Source organism: Arvicanthis niloticus, chromosome 1 (genome assembly GCF_011762505.2).
Source record: "Arvicanthis niloticus isolate mArvNil1 chromosome 1, mArvNil1.pat.X, whole genome shotgun sequence".
Classification (NCBI taxonomy): domain Eukaryota; kingdom Metazoa; phylum Chordata; class Mammalia; order Rodentia; family Muridae; genus Arvicanthis; species Arvicanthis niloticus.
In genome coordinates, this window is record NC_047658.1 from 38,776,524 (window position 1) to 38,792,000 (window position 15,477).

Here is a 15,477-nt window from a genome sequence, read left to right on the forward strand (position 1 = left end):
ACTTCCTCTTGCCAGACTCTACATTTTCAACCTTAAGGCAACACATTCTATGGCACTCAAGCTTTGCATGCTGCTTAAGGTCCTGACAGGAAGGACCTGGCACACCATAAAGTTCAGTACACAAAGGGGTCAGGGATGTAGCCGTCCTCCACACTGTCCCCAGCCACGCAGCAAACTATGGTTATTCATCTTCCTCTCTCTGCCTTCCATACCCGGTCTGGAATCCCTGCTATTGCTTCTTGGGTAGACCTTCTGCCTGGTCCCTCTTGATGAAAGGGAAGGCTTCCGCCTCACAGGGATGCTCCTGCTCTTAACACCAACTTACTTGCCCAAGTAGAGCTCCGAGAGGTTCTTCAGCAGGCAGACTGATGGAGGAACTGCGTCAAGATGGTTGTCATTCAGACAAAGGACCTCCAAAGACTCACTTAGAAAAGCTGGGAATTCCAGAAGGGAGGCTGCCAAGGAAAATCAAGAGAGACCATGCTTCTCAATGGTTCTGGGCAGCTATAGTTGGAGGTGCTATACAAATGGCTGTAATGTCTGGAGAGCATGTTGGGAAACCTACAGTGCTCATGGCCAGACTCCCTTATATGCGCAGGTGACAAAGATGTAAAGATGGCGATACTGCTTGCAGTAGCACAGACGTGAGAGAGTGACACATACTTCATTGCTACATGTCCACAGGGGATTTGCTCAACACTGGAATAACATGCAATCCTTACAAAGCACAGTGAAGGTCACATGCACGTTTGTAATGTGATGGTTTCTGGAAAATTGGAAAAGCCAGCCATAGAACCATGTCCCTAAAAAGGCTTAATGGTGTGACAGAAAATGTCTGCAGATATGCACACATGTATTACCCCAGCACATGAGTGTTATATACATGCACTCACATACAATGCACAGACACACATATATGCATCCATGTTACACAAGCTCATAGTTAAGTCTAGAGAAAGAACGTACTAGAAGGCCAGCTGCTCAGTTTGTTTTTAAATACGCAGCAGTGCCCCTGTGCTAACCAACCAGCTACTCGACAAAGAAAAATATTAGGAGCCAAGGTTTTTTGTTTGTTCGCTTTTTGTTTTTTAACGCTGCTTAAGATGTTACTCCTTGAGAGACCAGCCAGCTTTTTAGTGTTCCAGCAAGTTCATTCATGAAGCTAATGATGAGATTACCATTAAGATCACGTCACACTTGCTGTTTCCACAGCACCCGAGCCTTTGTGCAGAGGAAGAATGCCATACAGAGCTCGTAACAATCCCACATTAATGGGATTCAGCGGTTTAGGCTACAGCGGGATCTCTGAGCAACGCAACCTTTATCCTTCCTTCACCCCCTCCTCTGACAAGCAAGGAGAATGGACAGGATATCTCACTGGGAATCAGGGAATCCAAGATGCATGCACTGCCCCAAAGTCCCCGGCTGGGATGCTCTGCCAACCACAGAAGATACAGCGGATAGAGAAGGCAACATTGTTTTACGTAGTGGAGAGAGTAGGCAACATTGTTTTATGTAGTGGAGAGAGAAGGCAACATTCTTTTGGTAGGGCTGAAATCATGTTGGGTTACCTAGTTACACCTCCCTCCCTCCCTCCCTCCCTCCCTCCCTCCCTCCCTCAGTGCTGGTATCTCTCCACCCATGGAGCAGCAGTACTGATGGTCATGGGGTAACCTGGCCTCAGAGAACGTTCTAGGAGAGAAGATGCCAGACTACTAAAATGAACACTTAGGAAACCAATCCCAGCTCACTGGGCTCTTAGCAGGATTCCCTGCAGCTGTGGAAATAAAGTTGCAGCAGGCTTGCTAAGGCAAGAGTGCATTCTTTCCCCTTTCAATGAAACCACTTCACATTTTTTCCTGGGAGAGCAGCTAATGGGAGAAGGTGTGCTTTCTTGCCCAGCAAGGGAACACTGAGCAGCTGGGCACAGAGCTGGCCAAGTCTGAAGTTTCAGCCTGGTGTTTATGAAGGCTCCTTAAGTGACAGATGAGGGGAATAAGCTCCGAACGGAGGCAACACCTGTCACACCCCAGGCAACTGTTGAAAATTGTGGAAACTGGGTTGGAGAGAAGACAGCTCAAGGTATTTATGAACTGTTATTTATTCATAAGTTATTTATGACCCCACTCGTCTGAATTTTACCGTAAAAACGATCATCCAAATTATTTTTGGACAAGGCAACTGAACAAACATGACTGACTGAATATATGTAAACCACCCTGGAATTTAACTGTCCGTGCAAACAAGTCGTTCTTTATAGATAACTCTTTATCCTGGTCAGCCACCCTGAGAGACAGACGCCACTGAGGACGAGGGCTGGCAAGCCCATCTTTGCCTTCATTTCGCTCAGAGGTGGCCCTCAGCATTCCAGAGGCAATTGAAAACTCAGGAGGCCTTTGTCATCTACCAATGCCATGATTCTCTCTGCCAGGGAGCCTTTGAAGGTGTGCTCTCCTCAACTGTCTGCCGACTCACTCCAATGGGTCTCTCACTGTGCAGCTTGACCTTCCTAAGAGCAGTTTCCACAGCTGTCACTAACCCCACTAAGTAATGTGCTTACCTTCCAGTGCCATCGCCTTGGTCCCCAAAAGGACCCCGCATGTTTGAATAGAAGGCAGGGCACACAAAGCTGGCCACCAGCAAGTGGCTCAAGTGACTGAGATTGTTCCCAGCCCATGTTCCTGTCCATTGTCCTACTTGGCACCAGGGAAAAGATGGTGCTTGCTTCTCGTTTCCAAGTGAGATCCCTACATCTGCACTCAACTTCCCACGGCTGCCTTCATTTATAAAAGGACAGCTGAACTGAAGGATGGCTTAGTGTAGCCTAGCATGTCTGGATCCTTGAGTTCTATACTTGCACCCAGAAAAAACAAAACAAAACAAAACAGCCCTATTATGAAAATTTGTAAACTATGCTTTCCTATAACATGGCAATATATCTTTGTATCTGTCTCCTGGCTGTTTGGATCTATTTTTCCAAACTTTATTATTTGTTGCTATTTTTTTTTCTTATGAGGTTGTCATAATCACACACACACACACACACACACAGAGGAATAAATTTTAAGCATTCTTTGCATATTAGGAATTTGTGTGCCAATCTGTGTCATGGTGATTTCTATGGGAAGTAATTCTCAGAATGTTTGCAGTAAGCTTTTGCCTGTAATGTCTTTTACCTAATAAAATTTGTTAGTTTTTGCAAAGCTATTATTTAGGGCTTTAAAATGATTTTTGAGGACAGGGTGCCCCACAGCTATAATCTCGGTGTATGGGAGGCTGAAGGAGGACAATTGCCACTGAGGCATCAGAGTAAATTTCCAGGATAGCCTAGGCTAAAGTGTGAGACCATGTATAAAAATAAAATGAAAAAGATTTCCCAGCCTGCTTTTAAAGGCCCCGGACCACACCCATGTCCTCTAAAGTGTTATTTTTTAAAAAAAGGCAAGCATCCATGTGGACATTGCTATCACCTTTCTTCATAGCTAGTTACACTAACACTATTTGTGTTAAAACCTGAAAATAGTCTGCTTTACTAAATTACAATGACATATGCTTGGCATTGTAATTGCTTTGCCATATATTAAATTTGTACATAGTTATCTCTCAGGAACTCTGAGGGACTGGTTCTAGAATGCCCCTTCTACAGCAGCCACCAAAATCCACATATACATATGCATAGCCTATGTATGTTGATGCCTGCTTAGACTTCAAATCGTTTCTAGATGACTTGTGTTGTCCGACACGGTGGATGTTGTGGGAATAGCTGTTATATCATGCTGTTTAGGAAACAGAGACAAGTGTGCAGGTTTGGTACTGATGGGACTTTTCAGTCAGCAGTTATTTGATCTCACAGATGTTGATTTCACAGACATAGTAGGGTAGACTCCATTTACTCATATCAATTTTTGATTTCCTTCTACCAATATTACTTGTTCATATTAAACCTGTGTACACATATGACCGATCTATAAGTTTACTGTGTGTATACATATATACATGTGCATGCACATGTGTGAATGCAAACACACACACACACACACACACACACACACACACACACACACACGGCAGCCCACAAAGGGCAGTGTGTGTATGGCCTATAGCATTCACCTCTTGCAAACTCACTTTGGCCTCTGTGACATTTCTCAACCTCACCTCTCACCACCTGTTCTGGTCACATTCACCCCTTTAAGCCAGAGAAGAGAGTTACAGTCTGTTTAAAATGACCTACATACTCACTCTTGTTTTATGCTCTTGTCCTGATGGACATTCCAAAGGTGTAGTTGGTTTAAGAGTCTCAGATTTGATCAAAAATTGATCTTACAGAGGTAGAGACTAGAATAGCAGTTAGCAGAGGCCAGGGCGGATGCAGGGGTGAGGGAGGAAGAGAGGGTGGATAGTGGGTGCAGAGGTGATGGGGGCAGAGGGGATAACAACTAATTGTACACGTCTTAGCAGGGAGAATTTTCAATGTCTAACACTAAGAACTGCCAGTTCGAGGTGTTGGAAATGTCAGTGGTCTCTGATCCGGTCCTTGCACTTGGTACATTGTGCCCTGTAAATGCATACAGTCAGTACTTGACAGCTGCAAATAAATAAAGGAGATGACTTAATCTGTAAAGTCCTGCCTTGCAAGGACCTGAGTTCGATTCCCAGATGCTCCACTTTTTGGGGTGGTGGTGGTAAGGGGGGAAAGTGGATGTGTGGGACACACCTGTAATCCTAGTGCTAGAGAAGCAGAAACAGGTGGATTCCTGGGCATGATGGTTAGTCAGCCTAGCCTGCTTGTTGAGTTCCAGGCCAGTGAAAGAGCCTGTCAACACACACACACACACACACACACACACACACACACACCACACAAAAGGAGAAAAATACCAGAGGGATGACACCTGAGGTTGTTCTCTGGACTTAATGTAAATACACACACACACACATCACACATAGACACACACATAGACACACACAGACACACACAGAGACACACACATAGACACACCACACATAGACACACACACAGACACACACACAGACACACACATAGACACACCACACATAGACACACACATAGACACACAGAGACACACACATAGTCACACACAGACACACACATAGACACACACACATGCACAGACACACACATAGACACATACACACATGCATGCACACAAGCACACAGGCATATGCTTGCACAGAAGAGGCCTGATTGTTTACCACAGGGGAGAGTTTCCCTGAAGAACAAAATGTCTTTCCCAAGGAATTCCTCCCCAGCTCTGCCTTGTGAGAAAAGAATGTAAACTTTAGGGAAAGTTCTATTCCCGGAGCCCTGGGAAGATCCTCCTGCAACTTCAGCCTGTGGACAGCATGGCTGTGGCCTCTGATGGCTTTTAGAAGATGCCAGTACAGCAGAAAGGACTGGATGGCATTGGTCCTGCCCTGGAGGTGGACTCCCACAGTCTGTGTGGAAGCCTGGCTCTGTCGCATGAACCAGAACTAGTCAAGAACTCTGAGTTGGTGCAGAAGCCCTGGCCCTCAATCCAGAGACAGGATCTTTGGGAAGAAGAGTTAGGTTTATAGGAAGTCATGAAGGTAAGCTCTTCATGATGAAAGACTCCTGTTAGGAGAGACTCTCCACCACGTGTGGGTGGACTGAGAAGGTGACTTCTAGCAAGTTAGAAAGCCCAGGTTCTCCCAAACCCAACCACGGATGCACCCAGAAATGGCTCCCAGCCTGTGAGGAACTATCTATCCTGTGAGCCACTGCTTTAGGCTGAGTGAGGTCCATGTGAAGCCCCAGTTTCCTCATGCACGACATTTCCTACTTTCCATGAGGACTGTGACTCCTGTGTATACAGTTAGGACAGCTCTCTGTATGTGGCAGGTAGCTATCAGCATTGCTGGACTTCAGATGAGGAGTTAGGGCCACAGGCATACACACAAGTACACAAGTGACATGTGTTAACAGTCACTGTTTACACTGGCAGACCTTTCAGCTGACCATGAACATCTCTGACATTCCAACCGGGAAAGGAAAGGGAAAGCCAACATGTGACTAGGATACAAGACTACCCTGTCTTGCCTCATCTCCAGGATCTCCGGGTCTCCCAAGCCCAGCACACACCTGTCTCAGTTCCAGAACGCTGGCGCCCTCTGGTGGTGAAAAGGGAAATCCGCTTTGTTTTAAGCCCATCTTCATTTCTGTGGAGGGGAAAATAGAAAGAACACTCAGAAATTTGAGGCCAAGCATGACAAGCATGACACAGAGTATATTAGCTCTGACTACATAAAATAGAACCACAAAGAAGGCAGTAAAGTCTATCAGCATGTGCTTGTGCTTCCTGCAGTTTGTTTGAGAGAACTCAGGGGCCTTCTGAAAGAAGCAATTAGAAAGTGCCACAGACATTATTTTCATTCTCAGACTGTCTAGCTTCAAGAAGGTGCAAGCACTCCTCCTTGGTATGTACTTGGTATTCTGGTGGCTGGTATGTTGCCACCAGAGAATCTGCCTTTGAGTGTATGTTCTGTTTAGCGGTTACAGAGTGACCACCAGCCAATGATCCCAAGGGCCTGGGTTCCCCAGGGCTCATTTTCAATAGCTGAAGTATGAGACAGGATGTTCAGGAGTCTGTAACAATTACAGATGGAAGGTCCCCCTCAGGGGCTGCCTGATGTCACCTGGAATCCTTATTTTGGAACTGGGAATATGTATTGGAATACTCTGTTGGGTACCTATGCCGTTTTCCTGGATGGAAGGGAGAAACTTCTAAGTCTCAGGAAGCTTGGGGAGTTTTTATCATTCATAAGCCCTCAACCGTTCAGGCTATACAATGAACCCCCGTTGCTGGGGAAGAGGAGACTCTTCCGTGGAGCTCCTATAGGGTGGGCAGGATGCAGCTTTTGTGGGTTGGCACCTATGCCTCACCCAGAGTCCTGAAAGTAACCCCAACACAGTCACCAGTTCTTCAAGCTAGACTTGGTGGGATTGTGTCTGTGCTCTGTCATCAAATGTCCCATATGGGGAAAACATTTTTGGTCATTTCTCCCCAGGAGAAGTCACATAGTAGTACCTTTAGTCCAGAAGTTTAGAATTCAGATGCCTCCCAAAGACTAACCCTGTGAGTGCTGGTGTGGTGTTCAAAGGAGAACACACCAGACCTGACCTCAGAGCCACATCACAGTTAAAACTCAGGTGTACTAAAAATGCTGTGTGGACAGGGGCATATGACACACATGTGAATCTGTATTTAGCCTTGGGTCTCATCTCAGGACATCTGGGATGCAGCCAAATACTTCAAAAATCCCAAAGACATCGAAAGTTTGAAAGACTTCCAAACCCAAGCATTTCTGAATAAGGGACATTTATCAACTAGGGTCTTTAAGAAAGGGTCTATGTTGCCATGGGTTCTTTAGGATGGGCCCAAATCTAATATGGATGGTGTCCAGAAGAAAACAACTGTAAAGAGAAAGATCGTGGAGGTGTATAGCGGTGGCCATTTTCTTGTTTGTTTGTTATTCAGGACAAGATTTCTCTGTGCAGCCTTGGCTGTCCTGGAATTGCATCTGTAGACCAGGCTGGCCTCAAACTCAGAGACTCACCTGCCTCTGTCTCCTGAGCTCTGAGATTAAAGGCGTGGGCCATCACTACCTTGATGCTGTAATAATGTAACAAGTCAAGGAGGGAGGTCTCAGTAGGCACCAGACTCCGTGATTCCCCTGTCTCAGACATGCAGCCTCCATAATGGTGAACAACTGCTTTGTTACAGAAGTATTTCATTCCATCCCAAGTGGATTATAACAGCCTGGCTCAGCATCTCCTGCTCGACTGTAGTTAAACATATCTGGGGGCACAGGACCCCCATCTGTGGTCTGTATACACCAGGGCTAAAGAGGCCCCCTGCTTACTTGCCAAGTTGGTTTCTGGAGAGGTCCAGGGTCTTGAGTTGTCTGCAGGTCCACTTCTCTTGAGGTGGCAGCGACAACAGCTGGTTTCCCTGTAACCTCAAGAACATGAGGGCCTGAAAGAAAGAGAAGGGGGTGGGGGAATGATGTTAAACATGGGAGGGAGAAGCTGTCATGAAAGTCAGCGGGCTTCCTGTCAACATACAGCCAAACAATCCCAGCCTACTTCTACTTAGGAAACTCCCCAAATCCTCTCAAGCAGGGATGCATTGTTCAATGCATTTAGACTTTCCCTCAAGGCCAATGACAACCATAGACTAGGAGTGTAAAGGCCTGCGGCCAAAGATTCTTGAGAGTCACGGTTAGTGATGTCTGCCTGGAGTGTACAGTACACCACTGGGTACTTCCTCCTTGGTCAGTCTCCAGAGAGGCAACAAGACAATGGGTGATCTGCCTTAGCCACATCCCCAGAAGTCCAGGACGGGCTCCCTGGTGTCTCCACATAGGGGACTCATCCCTGTGCACCTTGCTGTATGCAGGCCCGCTGAGTGACCTCAGCTTTATAGTATGGACTCCTTGGGTTCTCCACATACATGATTCATCCCCATGCCTTGCTGTATGCAGGCCTAGGGGGAGTTCCTACTCACTTAAAGGATGTCTTTCTTTAATGAGAGCAACAGAGACACACCTTGGCTTTTCTTGGTGACATTATCACAGATCCACCTACAATCATGTGGCCCAAGAGACCCACCACACTGCTGTACCACATTAAGCCCCCTGGGTGCTTTGATTTCCCTTGTTGAAGGGCTGATGTCACGACCCACCATGGCCAGAATGGTTGGCACCCTCTGCATTTCTATAAAAGCTTCCCCAAGTGATTAGCCCAGGGCTTGGGCTGGGATGTGAAGATTGGCTCAATTCCCAATACAGAGAAAGAGACCAGGGGAAAACAGGGATTTCGCAGAACATAGTGTTGAGATTCAATGAGGCTCCATCTGTCTTTGTTGGCCAAGCAATTCTGCAAGGTTCTGGTGTGCGGGACAGACTCAGAATAGGGAAGTGGTGAATGGTAAGAACGCATGGCCAGTCAGCCCCTGTGGGGACCAGTGACACGGGTTCTTATTCAGCAGTACTGTGATCTCTCCATGCTGTGAATATATGTGGACCTCTTCCTTTCTCCCATGCTTGCTTAGGGGGTCTATGACCTGATAGCCCCTCTTTCTGAGATATGCATGTTGAAAGGATATATGCTGTCTTTTGGCCTTCTGGATGACCTGAGCAGCTTGTCTGGGAAGGTTAGGGGCTGTTACTGGGTGTTCAAACATGGTCACATTCCCCAGGCAATGTGGTCTGTGAGCCCACCATCAGGTCTTACAGGGAATGTCCTCATGCTTTCGGGAAACAGTTAGCAATCCCTTGTTCTGGGCCTACAGGGCTCACAGCCTGCCTGAAGACCCTGTGTAGGCCGTGGTGCAGAGCTCTAGGTACAAAGTCTCTTCTGAGAGTTTGTGGTGCTCAGTGGGATCTCTGGAGGCCAGATGGAGGCAGATCGAATCTCTCTCTGGCAAGCTTCAAAGTTTCGATGTGAAGGGCTGGCGCTCAGCGGTTGAGCTCTCTTGTGCTGTACCTGAGACTCTAGGTTAATTCTTCACTACAGTCAAAAGCAAAACGAAAGTTCCACCACGAGTGAGGTCCTGAGGGTTGTTATTTTTGATGAGGAAGCTCTCTAAAGGTCAGTATGTTAAAGCAACAATAAAGGTGGACTCTCTGGCTCTCAGAGTTGCTGGAAGAAGGTGGAACCTTCTAGAGCTGGGGGCTGGGAAAGGTGTTCTGCTCACTGCTCGTGTGCCCTTGAGGAGGATACTGGGACCACACCTCTTCTGCTTTCCTGTTAGTTCAGGTCTTAGCTGTGAGGTGAACAGCTTTGCTCTCCCTTACCACAGGCCCCAAAGCACGAAAACCAACATGGTGGATGTGTATCTAAACATACTTTCCAAACCTTGAGCCAAGACAAGCCCCTTTCATAGAAGTCAGTTGTCTCAGGGTGTTTGTTACAGTAATGAAAAGCTGACTAACCCAGGCAAACAAGCCCTTCCCTGGCACATCTGTTTCCTGGTGGCTATCTTGGCTCAAGACTGCATGTTGTTTCTGATAGCTGAACTTACCCTTTACTGCTTCTCCTTACTTGTCTCATGAACTGGGAAAAAGCACATAGATTCCCCGCAGCCCAGAGTGATTTTTCTTACCACCGCGGACAGTGAGAAATGTGGGCGACATTGGACTCACATCAAGCTGGAACAATCCCAGGGGCACCTCTTTCAGAGAGTTCTCGGAGAAATCCGCATCCCGAAGGTGGTTCTTCCAAAAGACAGCCATTTTGTCTGGCAGCAATTCCAGGGCATTTCTGGAGGCTTTACAACATTTCTAGGAGTTTGAGGAGAGGGGGAGAATAGTAAGTTTCTTACTGTAGAGCTGCCCAGAAGTCTGTTTGTAAATTTGATGTCAGAAGAGAGGCTACTGGGACAGGGCTCTGTGACCGTAGCGCTGGGTAAGGATGAGGCTTCGAATTCTCCGTGTCTGCTGTGTGGTCCTGTCCTGCAGGAGCAGGGACAGGGTTTCCTAGGGAAGACAAATGTGCCTCATAGTTTTCCCTTGTTCACCATCTGGCGCATTGTCCTGGGAAATAACGGGCTGATTCAGAGCCACGCTCTTGGGAGTCACTGCTTTCCCCAAGTACGCGGCCAAACTAGAAATGCTTATTCTTTGGTTTGAAACCAACAGAAACAAAGCACAAATATTCCTTATGTCATTCATCCATTTCAACCGGCCAGATTCCCAAGAAACAAAAACCTCATTTAGTCTGCAGAGGCATGAATACAGACAGGCTGCCGCTTCTTCTCACTTCTCAATGCACTAGAGAGCTGCACCGCCTTTTGGTATTTGTGTTGGTATGCATGCGTCTATCTGAGTTTGCATGTGTGTATACGTGTACATGTGGAGACTAAGGGGTAATGTTGGGTGTCTTTTCAATAGCTCCCCACCGTCTTTTTTGTTGGACAGGGTTTCTCAGGGAAGCTGGAGCTCATTAATTGTCTAGACTGGCTGACCAGCCAACAAGGGATTCTCCTATCCCTGCCTCTCAATGCTGGGATTACAGGCAAGTGTTCCCATTACTAGCTTTTTAAAAAAGTGTGTAACATGTATGTATGTATGTATGTATGTATGCTCACATGTGTGCATATGGAGGCCAGGGGTTGATGGTAGGTCTCCCTCTGTTGCTTTCCACCTCATTCACTGAGACCAGATCTCTCACTTGAACTCAGAGCTCGTAAATGTGGTTGGTCTAGCTAGCTGGCTTGCCCTAGGAATCCTGCCTTTGCGTCTTGGGTGCTGGGCTTACATTTGGGCCACCGTATTTGTATAGCATTTAAATGGGGGCTGGGGACCTAAACGCAGGTCCTTATGTTTGCATCGCAAGTACTTTACCCATGTAGCCATCTCTCCAGATCCACACTTAGCTTGTGTGTGTGTATGTGTGTATATATGTGTGTATATGTGTGTGTGAGTGTGTATATGTTTGTGTGTATGTATGTGTGTGTGTGTATGTGTGTATGTGTGTATATGTGTGTGTGTATGTTTGTGTGTATGTGTGTGTGCGTGTGTGTGTATTTTGGGGGATCAGACTCATGCTTATGTGGCAGGCACTTTACCAAAGTGAGCTACCTTTCCATCCCTGTGTCATCCTGTATCAGAGTGCTTCACAAAACTTTGTGGCAGCTACTGTGTGTCCCTTAATCCCCAGCCAGGCAGGCCTGGCTTATAAGTGTTACTGTTGCAGACCGCATGACTGAGGCTGTGACTGAGACTGTGGGCCTCTCTACACAGCTACAATGTAGAGGAGCAGGAGGTGACTGAGAATGTAGAGAGCGGGTACAAACTGGACTGTGGCTTTCATGATACAAACCAAAGGGCAAGACCAGGGATCCGGAAAGGTCTTGAGGTTGTTCCTGGAGACATTCAGATAGGTCAGAGACTTGAAGGAGTGCATAAATTGGACAGGGAGCTCCGTCAGCCTATTGTCAGCTAGATCGAGTTCCTGTAGCTTCCGCAGGCCGATCCAGTTAGTGGCTATGGGGCAAAAAGAGTGTGCATGGTCAAACGTATTGCAGCCCCAACCATCAAGAAAGTGGTTAGTGACACGGGGTCATTGATGGAGATTCGTACCATTTTCTTCTTCAAACAACCGCTCCAGATAGTTTTTGGAAGCAGTCAGCTTTTGAAGTTTTGAGAGGTGCAAGAATCCGGGAGGGAGGTGGGACAGTTTGTTGCTGGAGATGTCAATTTCAAGTAACCTGGGGCCAGAGAGAAGGGAGTCAGGGACCAGAAGAGCAACAGCAGTATGTAACCATCTCTCGCTAGACAAGGCGTGTGCATCCTCTCTGTACACACAGTTTGAAAAATAAGCGGGATCATTATGAGGACTTTTTGCTCATTTGTTTAACCATTACCACAATGGAATCTGACTTTGGTGGGTCCTGGTTCTTCTGAACATCCAGGGATTAAAATCTTTGCCTGTGCAAAACAAGCAGTGCACTGGAACTGCCAAGAGGCCACGGAGCAGGACTGCAATCTTTTAGGGCTTGCAAATCCGCCCATTTGACCCAGGTTAAGGAGCCTGTGCAGATGGACTTTGTTCTTTACATTTTTCAGTTTGTAAATCTCATTTATGAGATTCAAGGACTAACTTCAAGCCCTTGCCAACATTCTTGTCTCTTACAATATTTAAATGCCCAGTTTCTTTTACAACTTATACCAGTGTGCCCTGGCACCCCCTTGAAGGTCAGAGCACCACTTTCAGGAATCAGCTCTTTTCTTGCCAGTATGTAGGTTCCAGAACATCAGGCTTGACAGCAAGCATCACTGTCCACTGGGTAATCTTGCCAGCCTGAGTCTTAGCTGTGGCAGTGACCTCAAGTCCTTTCTGCAATGAAGCCTGGTAGCTACAGATCCTTAAAAAAAATCCAAGTACAGTCCTCTGATGGCTCATCATGATTGTCAAACACTTCTGTGCCTGTCTGCGAGGGACCATTCAGATCAGGTAAATCGGGATGGGAAGGCACTGAACATGTGTGGCACCATCCCATGGGTTGGGGGTCCTAGGCTGAGTACCAAGAAGCAGTCATCTCTCTCTACTTCCCGATTGGAGATGCAGCATGACCAGCTACCCCTGACCCTTCAGCCATGCCTTTCTCATCACATTAAATTGTCTCCTTCCAGCTGTGAGTCAGAATAAACCTTTCCTTCTTTAACTCATTAGGGTATTTAGTCAACAATGAGAAAAGTAATTGACAGATGTTTTTCCCTTTCCCGGGCCACCTCAGGGCTCAGGGCTCAGGGCTCAGGGCTCAGGGCTCAGGGCTCAGGGCTCAGGGCTCAGGGCTCAGGGCTCAGGGCTCAGGGCTCAGGGCTCAGGGCTCTAGGAAAGACAGGCAGTAACCTGTGTTCATGTGCCACCACATTCTCATAGTTGAGCCTTTCCTCAGCCTTTTTCTGGTGGGGTAAACCCTCCTACCAACCCAGGAAGCTTCTAACCACTGTCCTTTAATTCTGAGCAGGATCCAGTTGGGTACTTTGAGCAAACAGCTCTGTGTGGCTATGGATAATCTTAGCCCAGACCATCTGTTCAGACTTCTCTGGCTCCTAAGAGGTCAGAGATCTTGATGGCCATGCTCTTGTGAGCTCGTGTAAGAGTGAGCGTCCTGCTTGCTACCGCCACAAGCTAGTTTTCCAAAACATAAAATTCAACCAAGGACCCTCTGACGGGTGGGCACAGAGGGCCTTGTCCACACTCCTGGGCCCACCTGGAGCAGATGATTTCGTCGGATGACTGCACGCAGGGCAGCTCCCCCAGGTGGTTGTTTGAGAGGTTCAGCTTCTTCAGATTGATGAGTCCCCATGGGATGATTGAGGGGAGTGAAGGCAGGCAGTTGGCAGAGAGGTCAAGCTCTGTGATCTGGCAGGAGATATCTAAGAGCCAGTCCAGGTCCACCCAGGGCAACCTGAGATGGGACCATTTCACACGAAGTGCCTGCGGTTGGACAGCAAGGGACAGCACGTAAGTTTGGTAAGTCCAGGCCCAAGGTGGGCCTGGAGTAAAAGGTTCAAGTGAGGCCGTGTACCCACTTTAGCTGGAGCCCTGTCCTGAGATGCTGGGACCATGTCTACCTAGCCTCCACAGCTGCCACCGTGGTAGCTGGCACAGGGAGGTAGTGAGTGTGCTCTGTACAAATCATCTGCTCATGTCCCCGAGTCACCTCCAGAGGGTATTGGTGGGACCAGAGCCAACCCTTGAGAGTTGCACACTGGGGTGCAGTGAAGCAGCAATGGGTCCTAAGGAGGCCCCCTGAAGCTTGGACATCCTCTTCTCAGGCAGGGAGAAGTCTGAGTCCCATACGTGGCTCTGAGGTCTCTGTTCTTGACTCACTTTGTGTGGTCTAGGTGGCCACTGTCTGCAGCCACCTTGCGCTGTGCCAGGACACACTTTGGACACCACCAAATGGAGATCCAGAACTCTGGCCCACAACTCACAGCAAGAAACCCACCCCCTTAGCAAATAGCCCAGAAAGCAAGATAACCATTGTTATCTCTGGAACAGCCTAACGAGCTCACCAATTTCCTCTGCAACAGTTGGCCCAGGACTATATTAGTAACAGACAGCTTCCCTAATTTTTGGCCCTGCTTCCAGTTTCAGGTCAACCTGAGAAAGCTAAGTAAGGCCTTTGCAGAGATACACAGGAATCCCTACTTCCAGCCATGTCTCCAATTTCCATGGACAATAACCTCCAATGAAGATGCAGTAAAACCTTCCCTCGGTCCTGTTCTGAGACGTATCTACCACTCTGTGCCCTGAGTGTCTGCCACATGCAAACAACAGCCCAATCTCTTGCTAGGGCATGCCCAGAACATGCTCCTTATCTCTTTTCAAAAGAGGAAGTCAGAAATCCTATTGTCAGGCAGCAAATTGGTCCCGGTTAAATAAATAAGACCAAGGCTTTCCTCTGTCCTCAGGGTTATCAAAGAGTCTGAGACTCAATTGGGTTTCTGGGGAGAAAAAAATATGTTTTTTGGCTTGTATATCTAAAACAGCTGAAAATACTTGAAAATCACAGGGCCAGAAATATAGACAAAAATTAATGTTTCATAAATGGGAACATGTAAGAACTGGGGGAACTGGGGAAAAGGTACCAGTAATGCCGGCTAAGTTCACCTTTGCAATTGGCAGCGGCTGAGAAGTGATCATATCTGGCCACAAGGTGGTGCTGTACACATTGTTTTTAGCTACTGTAGTCAAATACTGGAAAGGCTGTGTGTGCCCTGACGGCCCTTCCAACAGAATGATCTCCAGCCTTTCTCCCTGTCTTCAGGTCTTTTAGATGAAGAAGGATGAACAGCTAAGATCCAGAGAGAGAAACCTTAGCTTCTGTCAATTGTGTTAGATAAGTCACTCAGTTTCCCTGGCAGCCTTTTTCCCTTTTAATGACTGTCTTTCCTCACTTAATATAAACTTTTAAATCTAGA

At 47.3% G+C, this 15,477-nt stretch overlaps 1 protein-coding gene across 4 annotated transcripts in view; it reads right to left on the minus strand.

The window, feature by feature from the left end:
• The window catches only part of Lrrk1 (leucine rich repeat kinase 1), a 135,562-nt gene that overhangs the window by 40,832 nt on the left and 79,253 nt on the right, over nt 1-15,477 (minus strand). For all 4 annotated transcript variants that reach the window (XM_076935476.1, XM_076935471.1, XM_076935480.1 and 1 more), the window contains 7 exons: nt 13,761-13,987; nt 12,124-12,251; nt 11,864-12,027; nt 10,186-10,323; nt 7,903-8,015; nt 6,122-6,198; nt 326-455 (listed from right to left, as the gene is read on the minus strand). In XM_076935476.1, the coding sequence (XP_076791591.1) occupies nt 326-455; nt 6,122-6,198; nt 7,903-8,015; nt 10,186-10,323; nt 11,864-12,027; nt 12,124-12,251; nt 13,761-13,987 (977 nt within the window). The remainder of the gene's footprint in view (nt 1-325; nt 456-6,121; nt 6,199-7,902; nt 8,016-10,185; nt 10,324-11,863; nt 12,028-12,123; nt 12,252-13,760; nt 13,988-15,477) is intronic.